The following is a 21,124-nucleotide window of genomic DNA, read 5'->3' as shown; positions in this document are numbered from 1 at the left end:
ACCAGCATGCAGCTTCAATAAGTGTGTGTGTGTGTGTTCTGGGGTCAATGTAACCATTGAACAATACTCCCTTATTGTATGAGATGACACTTTATGCTGTTTCCTTTCTGCAGACTGTGGGACAGCATGAGTGAGAAATCCTGCACTGCTTTGGCTTCAGCTCTCTGTACAAATCCATCACACATCAGAGAGCTGAATCTGAGTTGGTGTGAACTGGGAGACTCAGGAGTGAAGAAGCTCTGTGATCTACTGAAGAAACACGAGTGTAAACTGGAGACACTGCTGTGAGTAACTCAGTCAGTGCGTTTACATGCACATCCAAATCGAGCTGCTGTCGGTAATCGAGCTAAGGGTCCCAGCAGGGGTGCCAGAGAAATCCAATCCTACGTGCACACAAGGAAATCGAGCTATTGAGTGAGGTGCATTGTGCACCCGAGCCACAGGTGGCGCTACACACCCCATCGTGTTGGTACACTTCCGGTTGTCGTCATGAAGAAGAGCTATTCAAGAGTATAAACAAAGTTATCAGTTCCGTGTTCACAAGAAGTGTTTGTATGTACGAACAGAAGTGTTCCTAATAAAATGGCCACTAAGTTGAAGTTAATCTGTAATGGTGAACATTTTAACTGTTAGCCTGCTAACATGCTAATAACTTACCAACTAATTGGAAATGGGTGCGTACATGCCCAGACACAGGTGTTCCTAATAAAGTGGCGGCTAAGGTGAAGTGTCATGCCGACCGAGGCTGTTGTGTTTCCCGCTTGTGGTCTTGTCACTTCCGGAAGGGGCAGTGCTGAAGTAAGCAGCTCGACTCCGTAGCTCGATAGGGTTTACATGCACTAAGTAGCTCGGCTACAGTCGCATAATCTAGGTCGCGTAGCTCGATTACGAGAAATCCAGTTCGGTTCGATTTCAGCTGAGCTAAGGTGTTTCCATGGCATTTAGAACTTCGATTTCAGTCGAGCTACGGCAGAAATTCGCTTTTCTCTATGTGCATGTATGTATGTATGTGCTGAGTGATGAAACACACTAAGTTTTATAATAATGCAGAACAAGGGCGCCTGCTAGTGGGTTTTTTTTTCTTTTCGTCTTTATTGTCAAAGGATAAAAATACATATCCTAAGGTACATAAGCATATAAGAAAAAAGAAAAAAAAAACTTGTACGTATACCAAGTTAAGCTAAATGTTTAAAAAGTAGCCTATTTACAAAGGTATTTTTAAAACGATCAGTATTTACATTAGGCATTACATATCTTGCTCCACGGAGATTATATTTGCTTTTTTTTTGACGGGGAGATAAGGCTTAAGCGGATGATTATCAGTCGACAGTGCTTTCTTGTCTATTTTACAATCTTGTTTTGCTAAAAAAGTTTTAATACAGATAGGCTACGATATGAAGCGGCGCTTATGACCTCTATCTAGAAAATTTTGAACTACATTAAGACTAGATTCATACGCACCATAAACAGGTAAGGCATATGTAAAACAAGGCAAAACAAGGGATAAAAATAATCAATTTCTAATTGAGTACACTGTTCCTTTCTAAGCGTTCTTAATACATGCAGACATTTGTTCACCTTAGTCAATTTAGTCTTTGTGTGTAATGTAAATTTAAAATCACTCTGTAACGTAACTCCTAATAAAGGTAAGCTACTGCATTGTGGGATATCACTAACAGGCTGATATACATAATTATTACATTTCTTCCGCACTATTAGTTCCTTACGTTTACTAGTGTTACATGACGTCTGATTCTCATTAGACCATCTAAGAAACAAAGTGACTAAATTTATAGAAGGGTCTGCTTTGTTATAAACGGGAGACACTATAGTAGAATCATCTGCGTATTTGAAAAGTATAGGATTACCATTATAACGCATGTCAAGATCATTAAGGAAAATGTTAAAAAGGTGCGGTCCGCTGACACTGCCCTGAGTAGTCCCTTTGTTTACAGACTTCCAATTGCAACTGTGATTACTAGAGAAGATTCTTTGTTGCCTACCAAAAAGAAAACTGTGATACCAATTGATTATGTATGGGCTAAGCGCTAACTGTTTGAGTTTGTTTGACAAAAGATTATGCTTAACAGTCAAAGGCCTCGCTGAAGTCCATTGTAAAAACTCTAACGGCTCTGCAGTCAATGTCATCCAGGTATTTACACACCTGGTGCTGGACGGTGATCAGCGCATTGGTACAGTTACCTCCTTGTCTGTATGCGAACTGAGAGGGGCTAAGGCTAGCTTTGACCGTTTTCCTGGCGAAGTTCTCAAACACAACCTTTTCAAAGGCCCTCGCAATAACAGGTGTTACATTAATGCCTCTGTAATCTTTGTCCTCCTTCGGGATATCCAACTTGGGTAGCGGGTTGATGTTAGCTCTCTTCCAGGACTCAGGCCATTCGTACGTTGACAGTGATAAGTTCCAAACTTTAGAAATAACAGGTGTAAATATTTCCGAAAAGTCTTTCCAGATCCAGAACGGGATCTCATCCGGGCCAGTAGCAGTTTTCTTTAATTTCCCAAGAGCATTCCAGACCATTCTCTCAGATAATTCGGGAACCTCCACATCATCAGCAATTTGCATGTCGATTGGTCGCATGTAGTTGTCATCACAGCAGAGTTACCCAAAATAATCATTAAGACGGTCCATGGTATGTTCATCCAGAGCAACGTAGGTCGAGTTACGGCGCTGAGAAATAAAGTCTACATTTTTCCACCACTCGCGGCTCCCTAAGATTGTAGAAGGGTTTCTCCGGTTCTGGCTAATTACTTCCGAAATTCTGCTATTAATCACTATAAGGCGTTCTTTGTTGTTTGGAGAGAGAGAGATTCTTGATTTTGCTCTAAACATTGATCTTACGAGAGGAGTCATCCAAGCAGGGTCACGTGATGACATACACACAGATCTAAATGGCATATATTTATCCATCAGTGAGCGACTCTTTTCTTCAAGCCGACCGACTGCCTCATTTATGTTTGTTGCCTCGGTAACATCTCCCCAGTCCATATCCGCCAATGCAAGATACAGCGCTCGCTTGCGGTGTTCTCTACAGTCACGCACTAGCACTTTATGACGAATGGGCTTCAGTTTCCGACCCGCTGGCAAAACAAAGCCTTTGTGATCGGTTTTTATTAGCATGTGAATGGGATAAGCTTTTCCAAAAAGTTCCGGGCGGCTGGTTAGGCAATTGTCAAGAATAGCATCGCCCCTCGTGGGGAAATCAACCATAATGTCCCACCCTGACAAAGCCTTTAGTTCTTGCAAATCCAATCGATTGAGATCACCGCCACATACCACGACTATTTCAGGGTGTTTTTCCAACACTGAGTCAACAAAGCCAACCAAATAGCCCATTAGATCTTCATCACGGTAATTGTACTTTGGTGGATTGTAAAGGCCACAAATTAGCATTCGATATCCAGAAGGCAATACCAGAGTCAAACAGATCAATTTTTATAGCTTAGAACGATAAACGTCCAAAACTTTTAAATTTTTCCGTACATAGACAGACACTCCACCTTTTTTCCTTTTGTCCAAATCAGCCCAACCTCTATCACGCCTGTAGATTGCATACTCAGGAATATTCACAACTGCATCAGGCACATCGGTTGAAGGATGTGTTTCAGATACCACACACACATCGATATCCTGGTTTCTGAAGTGAGTTTCGAGAGCAACTGGTCCCCTTACACGGTTCTTTGTTTTCGCCAATCCACAATTTGTGAAAAGACAGTTAGGAACAGCAAAATCCGTGGCAGGAGCAGCACAGTTCGTTGTTGTATTTACTCGGGGAATGCAAATCAGACTGCTTCGGTTAATAGGGCGACATATAGATTTTACTTTAAGGCGGCGGGTTTCAACAACAGGGATGTTCTTCTGTCCAGCCCCTCTTCTGCCTCTGTATCGCAAAATGCCTAGTGACTTCAGTTCAGACAGGACGGTCCTATCAGGCTTAAGTGCCATATGCCTGAGGGACAGGAGTTTCGAACGGTCGTAAGCTGTATTCCCACTGTCTGGTCTTTTGCGACCATTTCCCATCTGCTTCCTCCCTGGAACGACAAGCTCTGAACCAGGGTGAGGCTGGACATCCATACAGATCGTAATATCTAGTAAAATGGACTGTTCCGGAGCCACCAGGAAAGTCAAGCCTCGATCACTCCATAATACAATCGCCCGTCGAACTCAATATTTATGCGAATAGGGAACTTGAAACCGGCTGTTTTGGAGCCACGGTGTTTCGTTTTCCTTAAATCTAGCTTTTAAAAGCTTGAAAGCAACTATCAATGTAATAAAAGTAAAGAACAAACACCGAGCTCTTCAAAACGTTGCGGCTATGTTGGTGCCTGCGCAGTGTTGGTTTGGTTTTTTTTTGGGGGGGGGACTGGTGAAGATAAACTGCCCTTTAGGTGTGAATGAGTGTGTAAAAGTGTGTGTGCATGGAGCCCTGCAATGGACGGTACATTAAAGAAAACCATTCTGTAATTCAACACAAGTTTTCTGACAGTAACACACACTGGCTCAGCACTAGTAAACAGCTGTAAACATCTGTCAGCACTAATACTGAACAGATGGTGAAAACTTAAATTAAAAACTGTTGCTATTTTTCACAGTTTTAAAAGAGGCTAATATTACCCAAAATAATATTTACATTTTATTTACATTTACTTCATCATTCCATCCTTTACACTTCTATCTTACAAATAAGAAAAGTCACAGCAGCTCACAAAAATACACTGAATTATCAGTCTAGTGATTGGCGTTGTTAACTTTCAGATATAATGCCGCTTTTCCACTACAAACGCGGCTGAGCCGTGCCGTGCCGAGTCGAGCTGAGTCGAGCTGAGCGGGGCTGTTGGAGTTGCATTTCGACTACAACCGCGCTGAACTGTGCTGGCTGGAAGTGGGTGGACACATTGGGTGGAGTTAGCGAAAGTGGGTGGACGTCATGTGATGTCGTTAAGCAGCGCAAACAGTGACATCAGTGACAGTGGCGGAACAAGTCAGAGCCGGGCCGGGGGCGGGGCAAATGACCGGGCCCTTTATTAAAGCTTATCATAACATCATTTTAGGCTACAAAATGTCCGCAACTGCGGTGTTTACCAATTTCAACACTACCGGGTGCAACTATGTTATTTAGTACATCAAGTCGTCCTTCAAACGAACATGTAACTCAGAAACAAAAAACATTAGGATACTGTACATGGCTCATAATAAAACATCAATAGCCTATACTGCGCACATTATTTGAAGGGCATACGAATGAGCGCTCAGAGGTTGCAACGGTGACAGGAAGAGTCAGAAATAAAAGGAGGGCGGTGCAAACCTCACTGAATGCACTGTGTTTACCAATTTCAACACTACGGGGTGCAACTATGTTATTTTGTACATTAAGTCCTTCAAACGAACATGTAACTCAGAAACAAAAAAACATTAGGCGACATACTGTACATGGCTCATAATAAAACATCAATAGCCTACTGCGCGCATTATTTGAAGGGCATACGACGAGCCTTGCGCTCCGCGAACTCGTCCACGATGCTCTGTATGTCACTGATTCAGTGATCTTTTAAGCAGTAGTCTCATGACCCGAATAGTAAACAATAAACATGGAGGACATGGAGTCGTTAGTGTTGCTGGTCTTGGTGCTGTGGCTTGTTGTCACCGACAACGCCAACAGATACTGGCAAGAGCGTATAGATGAGCCGAGGCGCATAAGGCTTCAGAAATTCTCGTAATTCGTAATTATTCTTCTTCCGGGTTTGCGGTGTTTACAGATCCCAGCGCGCTCGCGGGGCGTGTGTGGGCATGTGAGGACACTCCTCCTCACCAATCAGTGCGCAGGGGAGTGTCTGCTCACGCCTCCAGCCTCACTCGGCACGGCTTGGCTCGCTTCAGCCCCACTCCAAAACGGTGCGAGTTTTAGGGGCTAAGCAGGGCTGAAACGAGCTGAGTCGTGCTGGTTTTTGGTAGTCGAAACGCGAGCCGTGTCGGGCTGAAGCGAGCTGAAGTGAGCTGAAAAAGGGTAGTGGAAAAGGGCCATTTGACATACAGTTTTGCATGTTTATGATTTTTGTTGTATTTAATTTACTAAATCTGTATATGTTCACATATGTTTCTTTACACTGAATGACAAAGGTGAAACTCGTATTGTGAAAGGAGCGGAAGTGGATGTGGTCGTTCGAGGGGAGGAAGATGGAGGTTGCCATTAAAATGTGTCAATAAAACTTTTGAAGAGGGTCTTATTGTCATGTAACAGGCATAAGGTCCAAATAAATTCACAAAAGGCAGCACAATTAGTGTGTGTGTGTGTTTTCTGGGGGGCAATGTAACCACAATACTCCCTTAGTGTACATGAGGTAACACTTGGATAAAAAGAAATCAGAATTTAAAAAAAAAAAATTTCATCTCAGGTCTCTTTTCTTTTTTTTCTGTCCTGATGGACTAAATGCCGTTTCCTTTCTGCAGACTGTGGGACAGCGTCAGTGAGAAATCCTGCACTGCTTTGGCTTCAGCTCTCTGTACAAATCCATCACACATCAGAGCGCTGGATCTGAGTGAGTGTGAACTGGGAGACTCAGGAGTGGAGAAGCTCTGTGATCTACTGAAGAAACACGAGTGTAAACTGGAGACACTGCGGTGAGTAACTCAGTGATGAAACACTGAACTGAGATCACAATCTTTAATAGTTTTCTGTGAATCAGAGCTTTCCAGATGCACACGAACAAAACTGACAAGATCTTCATCTCTGTATTAACATCTGTGTTTGTGTTACATTCACGATGAGTTCATGAATCTCTTCATGTTCACACGTATGTCATTATCTCCCTGTCTGCAGGTTATCTTACTGCAGAATAACAGAGAGAGGCGGTGCTGCTCTGACTGCAGCTCTGAGCTCAAACTCCTCACATCTGAAAGAGCTGGATCTGAGAGGGAATGAACTAAAAGATTCACTTGCACAGCTCAAGGAGTTGCTGAAAAGTTCAGGAGGCCGGCTAATGTAAGTGAACTTAACACACACAGGACTGAATGTATATTTCCTCTAAAATATAATGTAAGAGCAAGAATGTCATGTCTGTTCGAGTAATGTAATGGGACAAATCAACAGAATGTACCGATGATAATCGTATTGACAGAAGCCGGGGCGCCGCTAGAAATCTTGGACCCTATGAAAGATTACAATTTAGGGCCCCCCGGTAAAATTTTCAAGCGCAAGCAGCTGAATTTGAAGTCTGTTTTTGGCTGCACTTCTACTTTACTATGCATGTGATCAGCTACCTAGCAAGTTTAGGTGATACAATTATTTGGTATATGAACATTTTAAATGCAGAACTGTCAGAATTAGACTGAATAGACTGTTGCCTTAAAATTAAAATTCCATGATATATATGGAAGATATATATATTTTATTTTATGAGCAACTATTATTAGGCCACTCAGTAGCCTATGGAGTTCCTTCAATCCAAATGTTTGTGTTGAGAGAAACTGCATGCATCACTGTATCAGTATGGACTTATAACATTCTGTATGCACATTATGGAGACTCCAGAGCCCTCCAGCAAACATCATCAATAATCAGGATTACAAAATATATTCCTTTGTTTTCTCCATTTATTGACTTATTGTATGTGATCAAATGTACGCCTTGACGAATAACTACACTAGTTTTTTGATACAGTTACAGAGTGCACTGCAAGAAATCCACTAAGTGTTTTTGGTTTCTTTTAGGCATCACACATTTATTAGAAAACACAGCAAATGTTCAAATATTCAAGTTAAATACTTAGCAACAGTATCAATAAATCCACACATGAACACTAGCAATGATATCGATGACCACAGCTAATGTGCAAAATATTCAAGTTAAATACTTAACAATATCAACAAATCCACACATGAACAATGGCAAAACACCTAGACTCAATTATACAATAAAGATACCTATGAAAAAAGGTGATTTTTTTTCCACACACAGTGTTCTCAACTTTCATGGCCTGAGGAGGGCGCTGGCTCTGAACTATCCATAATGTGCAGAATACAGAATCTGTTATAAATCCACTGAGATACTACTGAGACAGTAATGCATGCAAGTTCTCTCAACACATGAACATTTTGATTGAATGAACTCCATACTAAGTTACCTAAGAATAGTTGCTCATAAAAGAAAGAAATGTCTTTTCATTTTAATGTAAGTCTTAATAGTCTAATGCTGCTTACTGTAGCCTAGCAATTAAAATAGTTTTTAACCCTAAATCCTTTATTCATGGATTGTACTGCTCACCTCCTCCTAGGATTTGGGTTGAGGGCTGGGGTCCTATTCCTGAGGCTGAATCTGTGTATGTTGAGGGCACCTCATTAGTTTTGAAACCAGTTATTAGCACCAGTATCATGTACTGTAGGCTAGCCTAATATTTTACCTCACGTATTAGCCCAGTAGGCTAGTTTACTGCACAAGTTTAGCTAGTTCTATGCACAGTGGCGTGCACAGACATTTTGGGGGGCAAGTGCTCTGGGGGGAAAAAAGGGCACTTTTTTGCGCATGTGGAACACCTTGTTATAAAAGTCTGAGATTTAACCCTCCTCTTGTGTTCGGGTCGCCACTGACCCGTTTTAGTTTTTAAAGGTGTGAAACAACCACTTAATTTATTACATCAAGGCTTTTTGACTTTGCCAGGAATCTCTAGTTGAACAAGATAGAAAAAGAAATTTTTGTTTTCCTAAATCTGAAAATGGTCTAGCAAAAAATATAATACTTATGTGCAGTTGTTTCTGTATGCGACGGGCTACTTCACGACAAAATTACAGCTTGGGCTTAGAGGCCAAACAATACATTTTCACTCGATTCATGTGTTACCTGGCTGGTGGGGCAGGGGAAGAGCTGACTGTGACTGCCCGATGTGTTGTCTGCGCTACGACAAGGCTGTGGCTTCCAGGACGCTATGCTGCTGCAACCTCACATTGAATGCACTGCACGCTTGTTCACGTGACAGAGCAAGAGAGACAGAGGTCCGGTGTGTGTGCGGAGGGGGCACACATCGGGACATTATTTTCACACACGCTTTTAATGCTGCGGCTTTTCTAAAAGATCATGTCGACATTGGCCTCAGTAAACTGTAAAAAAAAAAATTCAAAAGGGCACTTTTTTGGACAGCGGGCAGAGGGGCAGGTGCTTGAGCACCACCTCGTGTCTATCTGTGCACGCCACTGTCTGTGCAGACCTTCTACATTACAGTCATCTGATCTTCCATGGCAATAAATGTGAAGTATTTAAATAAAATGACACTGCACTGCTGATTGAAAAGGCAAGGCAAGTTTATTTATATAGCACATTTCATACACAGTTGCAGTTCAATGTGCTTTACAGAGGTAAAAGCAAAACAGTTAACAATAGAAAATAAAATTACATAAAATAATTTTATTTTTATTCTAATATATAATATAAGAATTAAAAGAAATATAATAAGAATTAAACAATAGTAGAAATAAAATAATAAAATGAAGTAGAAGTTCAAATAGGGGGAGAAAAAGAAAAAAAAAAGAAACCAGCAGAATAAAATAGAATAAAGTTAAAGTAAATTTGAAACATGCAGAGACTGTAAAAGTAAAGATTATAAAACATGTAAAAAAGACAATATTAATTATTTAACAGAAAGCATCTGAAAACAGCTTGGTCTTTAACCTAGATTTGAAGCTGCCAACAGCAGGAGCATTTTTAATGTCTTCTGGCAGTTGGTTCCATAGCTGCACTGCATAGAAGCTAAAAGCTGCTTCACCATACTTTGTTTTAACAACAGGTTTTAATAGTAAATTTTTCTGTTGCGATCTGGTAGATCTGATTGGGTTAGGCCGCTGCAACATATCAGAGAGGTAATTGGGCCCTGTACCATTTAGAGATTTGTACACCAGCAGCAATGCTTTAAAGTCAATTCTGTAGCTTACTGGAAGCCAGTGAAGGGACCTTAGAATTGGAGTAATGTGCTCTGTTCTTTTTGTTCGTGTGAGAACCCTAGCTGCTGCATTTTGAACCAGCTGAAGTCGTTTGATGGTCTTTTTTGGCAGGCCTGTGAAAAGGCCATTGCAGTAATCAACCCTACTAGAGATGAAGGCATGTATTAGTTTTTCCAGATCATTTTTTGACACAAGTCCTCTTAGTTTGGAAATGTTTTTTAGGTGATAAAATGCCGTTTTAGTGATTGCTTTCATGTGACTGTCAAAGTTTAACTCGCTGTCAATGAAAACACCAAGATTTTTAACCATTTCTTTAGTTTTAATCCCTTTTGTGTCAAGAATAGTGGTAATCCTGAGTCTTTCATCTTTTTTTCCAAATAGAATTACTTCTGTTTTATCTGTGTTCAGCTGAAGAAAATTTTGTGACATCCAGCTGTTGATTTGATCGATACACTGGTAGAGACATTCAAGGGGGGCATAATCATTAGGTGATAAAGCAAGATAAATTTGGGTATCATCTGCATAGCAGTGATACAGAATTGAATTGTTATTGATAATTTGCCCAAGTGGGAGCATATAAAGGTTGAAAAGTAATGGTCCAAGAATCGACCCCTGGGGGACACCACAGGTCAAGAACATTGACGTTGAGGAACAATTTCCCATGGTAACAAAGAAGCTTCTATCTTTTAAGTATGAATTTAACCAATTGATAACTTTACCAGTCAATCCAACCCAGTGTTCAAGTCGATATAGCAGTATGTTGTGATCAACAGCATCAAAAGCTGCACTGAGGTCCAGTAATACCAGGACCGATGTTTTGCCTGCATCAGTATTAAGACTTATGTCATTTATAACTTTAATCAGCGCTGTTTCAGTGCTATGATTGGCACGAAATCCTGACTGAAAATTATCAAAACGGCTGTTTGATATCAAGAAGGCAGTTAATTGATTGAAGACAATTTTTTCAAGGATTTTCCCGATGAATGGTAGATTTGATATTGGCCTGTAGTTATTTAATACTGAAGGATCCAGATTATTTTTTTTAAGTAGGGGCTTTACAACGGCTTTTTTCAGGGACACAGGAACAACGCCAGTCTCTAGGGATGTATTTATAATTTGAAGCACATCTGTAATTATAAGATGAAGAACAGACTTAAAAAAGTTGGTGGGCAGAATGTCCAATTCAGATGTTGAGGAACTGAGATTTTGTACAGCTTTTTCAAGAGTCTCATAATCAATTAAACAAAATTCTGACATTGTGTTGAAGTTATCTATCTGTGTCATTGGTGATTGCAGTTTTTCAATTTTTTGCAACTGAGATATATTATGAGCAATATTCTGCCGTATTTTATCAATTTTACCTTTGAAAAAGGATGCAAACTCATTGCATTTATTAACTGAGAGAAGTTCAGGTGCTAATTGTGGGATTAGTTAGCTTCTCTACTGTTGAAAATAGCACACGGGCATTGTTCATATTCCTGCTGATGATGTTGGAGAAGAAAGACTGTCTTGCTTTACGAATTTCATAATTATAATTACAAAGCATCTCTTTATGGATTTGATGATGGATGTGAAGTTTAGATTTGCGCCATTTTCTTTCAGTCTTCCTACATTCTCTCTTTAGCAGTTTAACAGCCGGGTATTGCTTCCATGGTGCTTTCTGCTTATCATTGACTCTTTTGATTTTGAATGGAGCAATATCATCCATAATTTGGGTCATATTTAAATTAAAAATTTCCAGTAAATCATCTACAGAGTCTGACATTTTGGTTGAGTTCTGAGAGAGAGCTTGCTCAAAGAGAGCACATGTGTTGTCTTTTATGACTCTCCTACCCATAGTCGTTGAGCTGTTCTGAATGTGAGGAGACGTAGAAACATCAGAGAAAACAGAAATGATCGAATAAGGCAAGATCAACAACAGTAGTAGAAACAGTAAGACCCTTTGCGATGACGAGGTCAAGGGTATGACCACGAGAGTGGGTCGGCCCCTGTACATGTTGTACTAGGTTGAAGTTGTCAATCAGTGCAAGTAGTTCTTTGGCATAAGTGTTATCAGTATTATCTACATGCAAATTAAAATCCCCAGATATAATAAGACAATCAAACTCTAAGCAAATGACTGACAACAGTTCACCAAACTCTTCAAGAAAGACTTTGGCTGAATGTCTCGGAGGCCTATAAATAGTTAATAATAATATGTTAGGAGAGCATGTAACAAGTGCACATAAGTGTTCAAAGGACGTAAAATCACCAAGTGAGGATTGTTTACATTGAAAAGAGACTTTGAATAGATTTGCGATCCCTCCACCTTTCCCTTGTCGGGTAACATTCAAAAAATTTAAATTTGGGGGAGCTGCTTCAATAAGGGTGGTAGCACTATTTGCTTGATCCAGCCAAGTTTCAGTTAGAAGCAAAAAATCAAGATTGTGTTTGCAGATAAGATCATTAATTAAAAATGACTTGTTTAAAAGTGATCTAACGTTCAGAAGAGCTAGCTTTACAGAAAGTCTAGAAGTAATATCTGCTTGTGCACTCTGATGTTTTAAAACAGGAAGGAGATTAGATTGGTTTACCTCCAGGGTTAAATGTGCTCTATGTTTTCTATTTCTTATCAACACAGGAATAGAGAATGGCATAGGCACATTGGGTCCCTGCTGGTTTTCAAAACTACACCCATTTGCAGGGACCCAGAGTACATCAAACAAGACTTTCTAAATGTTCCATTTGGTTTGAGGGTGAAAGGATTGGAGATGACATGTATCTTTTGGATGGTGAAAAAGATTTGTAGCCAGCTGAAAGTCCTGGGCGAACACAATTTTGATGAACTGGGTACACTGCTTGTCGCGACAGATTTGGGCTGGAAAAAGAGAGTGTAGCCATTGGGAGCAATTTTTTCATGCTATTTGGGAAATCCATCCTGGGGGAAGATGGAGATGGCGAAATGAAGTCAGAAGAGCAAGAAATTGGTGAGTTCTTTGTAAAGCAGTTTGTCTCTGATTTTTGGCAGTCTGTCTTTGAATCTTGGCAGTCTGGCAGGTCAGATGTCTGTGTGTCCTTGATGACGACTTGCAAAGATGATTGTTTAGGCTTTGCAGAGGTATTGTTTTTTGTAACTATGTCAGTCTGCGACATCTTATCAACTGTTTTCCTCAATGCTGGCTGAGAAAAGATTGCAAGTCTGTACTGGTCTACTAAGACTTTGGCTCCAATCCAGCGGAGTTCAGTGCTATTTGGCTTGTAGAATTCTCTGCGATTCCAGAAAAGGTTAAAATTGTCTATGAAGTTCATACCAAATGAAAAACAAGCTTTTTCCAAGCCAGGTGTTAAGACTGAAGAGTCGAGAAAATGCAAAACTTCCTCTCGCTGGAAGTGGGCCGCTAATAAAAGATTGTATTCCAGTCTTATAGAGCTCAGAAAAAAGTTTTCTGAAATCATCTTGGACAAACAGCTGTTCTCTGAAAACATCATTTGCTCCCACATGCACAACAATACGTTTAATAGTTTTATGCTCGGACATGAGTTTCAAAATGCTGTCTTTGGTGTCAGAGATGGATGCATTTGGAAGGCAGCAAATAATCATCCCATGACCTTTTAATTGTCTTACAGTGGAATCACCAAGAACAAGGGTTGTGGGATCAGGTGGTGTTACGAGCTGCTTTTTGCCTCTTCCCACAGCTCTTCGATCTTGGTGCGATCTCTTTTTACGATGCGTTTGTCCGCTTGAAAAATCTTCTTCCACATCCCTGAGGCATTCAAATTTGTTCTGAAGCCTTATGGGCTGTGGATTTTCCATAGGATTGTAGATCCTATTGTAATTTGTAGAACGAGCTGGTGTTGAAGTAATTACTCTTCTGTTTTTATTTTTGGGCTTGCCACCCATCATTTGCCAGTTTTCTGTACTCACATTTTGCCCAGCTTGATTGATGATTTCATCCACTCGATCTGCAATGTCCTCGGTCTGTCGGAGTGCAATCTCTGCATTCTCAGCCACTGTTTCTGTACTCCTTTCCTGAGATATCTCTTTTAATTCGTCCGTCTTTGGCAGAGCATCAATCTTTGATTCCAGAATAGAAATCCTCTGTTCTAGTTCTATGCATTTTCTGCAGGATTTTTTGCCCCCTGGCATTTTGTTTTAAAAACTAACTTCTTATAAAGATGAAAAATAAAATGAAAAAATAGTGGAAATTAAATGAGAAAGTAAAGTATAGAAATAAAGATCAAGAAAGCAGGAGCAAAGCAAAGAAGCGTCCTCCTCGCTTGAGTAGGAGGAGCAAGGCAAGTTTATTTATATAGCACATTTCATACACAATGGCAGTTCAATGTGCTTTACAGAAGCAAAAACAGTAAACAATAGAGAAATAAAATTACATAAAATAAATTTATTTTTATTCTAAAACAATTAATTAAAAGAATTAAAAGAAAATAATAATTAAACAATAGTAGAAATAAAATAATAAAATGCCAAAAAGGAGAAAAAGAAAAAGAAACCAGCGGAATAAAATAGAATAAAGTTAAAGTAAATTTAAAACATGCAGAGAAAGTAAAGATTATAAAAAAATGTAAAAATATTAATTATTTAACAGAAAGCATCTGAGAACAGCTTGGTCTTTAACCTAGATTTGAAGCTGCCAACAGCAGGAGCATTTTTAATGTCCTCTGGCAGTTGGTTCCATAGCTGCACTGCATAGTAGCTAAAAGCTGCTTCACCACACTTTGTTTTAACAACAGGTTTTAATAGTAAATTTTTCTGCTGCGATCTGGTAGATCTGATTGGGTTAGGCCGCTGCAACATATCAGAGAGGTAATTGGGCCCTGTACCATTTAGAGATTTGTACACCAGCAGCAATGCTTTAAAGTCAATTCTGTAGCTTACTGGAAGCCAGTGAAGGGACCTTAGAATTGGAGTAATGTGCTCTGTTCTTTTTGTTCGTGTGAGAACCCTCGCCGCTGCATTTTGAACCAGCTGAAGTCGTTTGATGGTCTTTTTTGGCAGGCCTGTGAAAAGGCCATTGCAGTAATCAACCCTACTAAAGATGAAGGCATGTATTAGTTTTTCCAGATCATTTTTTGACATAAGTCCTCTTAGTTTGGAAAAAAACCATTCCCCACAACTGAATGAATAAAGCAAGATGATGTGTACAAAAGTGAACACTTTAATGGAAGGTGCAACAAGCTGTTCAACACAGCAATATGGCCAAACTGTCAGAATGGTATGTTAAACAGAAACAAAAAAGAGACAAGTGATTTGAGAATATATACTACGGAAGCCGCGAGAGGCCCTTCCTATAATCCTTTTTTTTTTATTCACCTTGTTATCCCAAGACAACATAATTAATTCAGGATCTCGAGAAAACAACACAACTAATTCGAGATCTCGAGAAAAAAACGTTATTCCGAGATCTCGAGAAAACAAAACAATTATTTCATGATCTCTAGTAAACAGCTGAGAAATGGTTCATTCAGGTGCGCCAAGAGACTTGTGATATGCTGACTTTGGGGCTATTTCTCATTCTGTATAGACGCAACTTTGGTCATTAGAATGTCTGGAATAATCGATCACCTAATAAGGCAATATTTTGATCAGGGGTTGAGACAGGGAGAGATTGCATTAAGTCTTTTAATAAGGGATAATTTCAAAATTAGTCCGCGGCACCTCCGCAGAAGACTGGCCCGGCTTCGTCTCCACCGACGGAGATACAGTGATCCAGCTGAGATCATGAAATAATTTTGTTTTCTCGAGATCTCGGAATAACGGTTTTGTTTTCTCGAGATCTCGAATTAGTTGTTGTTTTCTCGAGATCCTGAATTAATTATGTCGTTATCTCGGGATAACAAGGTGAATAAAAAAAGATTATATGAAGGGCCTCTCACGGCTTCCGTAAATATACACTCAAACAAAACAGCAATAAAAGAGGAGAGGGGCGACAGCCCGAGGAAAGCCCCCACAGGAGCGCGCATCATTTGCAACATAGGCTACCCAACTCAGTACGAGAACAAAACACTTAGTGTGTGCAGTAGGCTTCGTGTGCATTGTTCTGCATCGGAGGAAGGGGTAGGTGCCCTGTAAATCTTTGGAAAAGGTACATTTTATTTTCGGCATAATTGCTGCGGCATTACTGCTGCTAGCTGCTAGACAAAGAACGCGCCAGTTAATGTTTATTTTATTGTTGCATGGCAACACGTTCTGTTGTCTGGAATAATGTGGCTAAATAAACACCCATGCCACAGGGCCAGGGGGCAGTAACCAGGAAAGTTTGCGATTCCTGTCAATTCATCAAAATAGTAAATGCAGACATTTCTCCACTAATGATTCCCACGCTGCTCAGTTGCAAAAGTTGCGAGTGGTGAAAACCGGGACATATCCGTGTCCCGACAGACTTTTGTCGGGACTTGGGACACACAACCCCAAATCGGGACTGTCCCGGTAAAACCGGGACGTCTGGTCACCCTAGGTTAAAATGAAATCTGCTAGTCTATCATTAGCTAGCATGCTGTAATGGCATCGAGTGTCAGTGAATAATAGACTACCTTTCTTTGGGAAAAACTGAGTCACCAATTGTCGACCCTTTTTCTCCCTTTCTGCTGCTTCTCCTTCCGTTTTTGAAATCCGGACTTCATAATTTATCTCACCACCATCACACCTGCTCCTGCTTAGCAACTTCTAGAATGTTGCTCTGTTGCGCACACAGAAAAACTGGCAGCTGATCTGAGCTGCGCTAATAGCGGCGCTGTGCTAATAGCGCTGTGCACACACGGAGCTACACATTTCACTGTCCCCGCCCAGAATCAGACTGTACCATTAGTAAAAAGGGAGGAGGGGTGAAATGACAATATCATAAATAATTCAAGGATATAGCAAATCATAACCATGTATAATTTGCATATTTTAACAGATGAAATGAAATATTTTATTTCAAAAACTTACACAAGGCAATACTATTAAAATAATATTAATATCCCTCACAGGCCCCCCTGTCAGTGCCAGGCCCTTAGAATCGTCCTAACTCCCCCCCCAGCGCCGCCCCTGACAGAAGCGCATAGAATATCCCATCAGAACTCAATATCAGAATTCAAACATAATGCTAACAATCACTGCATGCTAATTGTTAGTTGTGGCTGTAATTTGATTGGAGTACACTAAGTACACTTTGAACTGAGCTGTTACTGTTCTACACAGAAATACCACTGCAGTTTTACTTTCATTTCAGCAGGAATAACAGCTTACACGAGTCCAACATGCTCTAAACTCACTCACTCTCACACACACACTGATCAACTGTTCATTCACATTTATTTTTATACTGTATTTACTGAAGTGCGAATGTGATTTAACCAAATGTGATTTATTTTAAATATTTTAATAAAGTGATAATTACAAGGGAAAACAGATATAGTTCCTGAGTAAGATAATTTATATTGATCACAATGTTTAAACCCGTCTTTTTTTTCTGTTTTCATCTTACAGTTATTAGACCACATGGGAGAAAATGAAAGCTCTTGGGTTTGATATTACACGTTACGTCCCTGGTATTAGAAATTCTGATCAGCAGCCGACTTTAGAAAGTGAGTCGTCGACACTGCAGCATGACCAAAGAGAGGGAAAAATGGAACTCGTCCCACAGTGAGGAAGCAGTGTGGACAATGTCTCCAGCGAGCCAGACCAGGGCAGGAGGGGGAACACAACAAAAGACTGCACAGAGAAAAGTCACACCAGTAGTTCACAGAATCTACAAAATAAAGGCTACACAAGCGTTCCCACCTCCAAACCACAAAACAACATGGACTAGAAAAGAACAAAAAAACTCCCTCACCAATACGGGCTACAAACATCCTGGTGACTGACGCTCAGATTTCATTCAGTCCATTTACTGAAAAGGAAGTTTGTTCTGGTTTCTGTTCCTTTCTTCTGCAAAGGAACTTTCAGAGCTGAACACAGTGAACGTGTTTGTTTAATAAATATCACATGGACAACTTCATTTGTAATGAAAGCACCGATAACCCTCACTCTCTAATCCCACACACACTGAAACACACATTATGGGAAGAATGTTAGAAAGTCGGACTCTGCTGTCGTTCTCATTCACACACATACAGACTTTTTGTTTTTTAATAAATTAATTTTGTTACTAAAATATGCTTATAATAATTTTTTTAAATATCTGGAATATTCTTCTGTGTCTTTACACTAAGGCTACAATGAACAATTTTTTTTAATTAATTTTTTTAATTAGTTGATTGCACTAATGATTTTTTTAAATTAATCTATTGATTTTTTTTTATTAGTCAATTAATCCTTTGGTGAGCTTATCAATAAATAATAGCCATAACTTCTACCTTTTTAATCTTTCAAACTTTTATTCAAATATTTTCTCATAAAAATACTTTCACTCTTCCTGAGACACAAAAATCAGTGACATTTTCACATGAACTCTATGAATGAAGGAACCATTTCAAACTAACTTTTACCTCATGATATTATTCATCACAACACTTTAGATTTATGCAGTGTAGGCCTCATTAGGAAAGATGTTGTTTACGATATCATGCTATTAATTACCGTAAATAGTGTTGAGTTGGATTTATTTCAACGGCTCGTGCTGATTGTAATCAGAAATGAACTTGCATTATTTATCTGTAAAAGGTTTGTTTATACTGACTGACAGTGTAATGTTAATGGAAATTACCTGCTTACAGTGAGGATAGAGCAGATGTTCATGACTTGGATGGCGACGCTGCTTTCCAGAACAAGGCTGAATTTAACTCCTTATTTGCATAATAAACAATAATTAAATAAATACTTACGCTGCTGTCTTTTGGTTTTGAAGTCAGAGAGCCACAGGACGTTTACTTTTGAGATATTTGTGCAGTGTTTGTGCTCCTGTAGAAGGTCATTTTAGTTTTACAAACCATGCAGAGCTCTATTTTATTCGGTCTCTGTTTAAAGAAATCCCACACTTTGGATGATCAGGTTTGAGTTTTCTGGGATAAAGTTTCATTTTCAGCATGCTCAGGGAGAAGGTCCTGGCTGCAGCCCGAAGAACGAGGTGGGGCATGTGTAGCTCCACCCCTAACCCCTGGGGCGTGGCTATACATGTAGCCCCACCCCTAACCTTATTCCTTACCGTAACCCTTGGGTGGGGCTCCACGTTCCCTGCCTCGTTCAAAATAATAAATTGCTGGGACAAATTTAAAAAATGTTATTTTTACCCAAGTTTTGGTAACAGAATCTTATGAGAAATGTATTAAAGGACTAATGCCTGAAGCTGGGGGGGGGGGCCCTCACGTGATGCAGCTGAGCTAGGAAGATGTCTGTTCCGGAGCTCCCACAGAAAACTCGGTTTTAACTTATAAATTACACCCGCTCTACCTCTAACTTCACCTGGTTGATGTAATATGGACTTGAGACCTCGAAACAAGACTCAAAGGTCGATTATTGATCACTTTTCCTCTCGGGAAGCAGCACATGAACCGAGTGCAACATGGCCGTGAAAGAGCAGCGTGAAGTGGAAGGAAGCCTCGCGATATTACAAGAGAGAAAACGTGGAAATGAAGCACTCTCCCAGAAGCTCGACGCCAAAACAGCCGAAATTAACCATTCTATCTCGGGGTTGAAAACGGTGATAGATGGGATGTGCTCACGCGTTACGGCAGAATGAATTAGCCCAGCCGAAGACAAGCTAACTGAACTGGATTCCCGTGTCCTCAGCCTGATAAAGGAGAAGGAGTTTCTCATGGACAAAGCAGACCAACTGGAGAATCAAAGCCCACGCAATAATGTCCGCATTGTTAACCTACAAGAGGGCGGAGAGGGAACAGATCCAGTGCGCTTTTTTACAGATTGGATCCCTCCGTGCTGGGACGACAGCACTTTCCCGAGCCACTGATTATTGAAGGAGCGCATCGATCCCCGACATCCCGCCAACCAACAGATAAACAGCCCAGACCCATCCTCATCCGTCTGCTCAACTACCAGGACTGTGATAAAATTCTCCGAACAGCCACTAAGAGATCCAGAGAAAAAGGTGGGCCGATCACTTTCAATGGGAACGCGGTGCTGTTTTTCCCGGATCTGAGTGCAAACCTGGTGAGGCGCAGAAAGGAAAACAACAACGTTAAGAAGGAGCTGCATGCAAAGAAGCTCCAATTCAGCCTTCTACAGCCAGCGATTTTGAGAGTCGTCCTGCCTGATGGAGAGAAGAAGTTTTTCAAGACACCCGAAGCGGCGGCATCTTTTCTCAGAGACTTCCCGGGAGGAGCTGGGTCCTGATTGACACCGGGGACTACAGGTGCAGCTCTGTAGCTCCGCTAATGCTGAGAGGAGAATGACATTTGTACAGATCCTCTCCATGAACTATCTGGTGACTTTTACAAATGCAACAATATCCCCGTCATAACTTCTTTATTTTCTGGACATTATGGACAGAAAAGGGAACTTAGCCTACTGTTCTGAGGCTGCATCTGATAGAACTTTTATTTACTTTTAAAGCAGGTGTTAAAATGTTTACATTTCAGTTTGCTTATATACAGAGTGATTATAAGGTTCTTTACAATTGAGCTCTGGGCCCGACAAGGTATTAGTTAGGCAAGATACATTTAGGCAGCGTCCAACGGAGGCCCCGGGAGGTGATTTTGGATGGGGCCGAGTGTTCAGGGGGTCGGCACTCAAGGGGACGGGGAGGCTTTGGTTTCATTCGTTTGTTTTTTGTGTTTAGTTTGATCAAAAGAGAGGCATTGTCTTTAAAACTTATTGACGACAGATTACAAGGCGAGTTACTGTCATACCTCTATATTTTTCACTTGAACAAGGTGGTGAAATTTGTCAGTTTTAATGTCAATGGTCTAAATGGGCTCGTTAAGAGGAAAAGGGTATTAACATATTTAAAAAAAAGACTGAAACGGATATAGCCTTTATCCAGGAGACCCATCTTACTGCGCAAGAGCACAACAAATTAAAGAGAGGGTGGATAGGCCAAGGCTTTTCTTCATCTTTCAGCTCTAAGGCGAGAGGAGTTGCTATTTTGATAAATAAAAAACATTCCCATCACTATTCAGGAAACGATCAGTGATCCATTAGGCCGCTATGTTTTAATAAATTGCCGGATCTACTCGGGACACTGGACCTTACTAAACCTCTATGCCCCAAACTATGATGACGTTTCCTTTATTCAAGACATTTTT

The 21,124-nt window shown here is 40.4% G+C and overlaps 1 protein-coding gene across 1 annotated transcript in view; it reads left to right on the top strand.

Annotated features, from left to right (window-relative positions):
* LOC132888476 (NACHT, LRR and PYD domains-containing protein 12-like) overlaps positions 1 to 18,114 on the top strand; it is a 54,442-nt gene extending 36,328 nt beyond the window's left edge. The window contains exons 14-17 of the mRNA XM_060924522.1: positions 114 to 284; positions 6,467 to 6,637; positions 6,837 to 6,998; positions 17,412 to 18,114. Of these exons, the coding sequence (XP_060780505.1) occupies positions 114 to 284; positions 6,467 to 6,637; positions 6,837 to 6,998; positions 17,412 to 17,418 (511 nt within the window). The 3' untranslated portion in view covers positions 17,419 to 18,114. The remainder of the gene's footprint in view (positions 1 to 113; positions 285 to 6,466; positions 6,638 to 6,836; positions 6,999 to 17,411) is intronic.
* Positions 18,115 to 21,124: the final 3,010 nt, after the last annotated feature.

This window comes from Neoarius graeffei, chromosome 6 (assembly GCF_027579695.1).
Source record: "Neoarius graeffei isolate fNeoGra1 chromosome 6, fNeoGra1.pri, whole genome shotgun sequence".
NCBI classification, from domain to species: domain Eukaryota; kingdom Metazoa; phylum Chordata; class Actinopteri; order Siluriformes; family Ariidae; genus Neoarius; species Neoarius graeffei.
The sequence above is the reverse complement of the archived record's forward strand: the minus strand, read 5'-3'. Positions and strand labels throughout refer to the sequence as shown.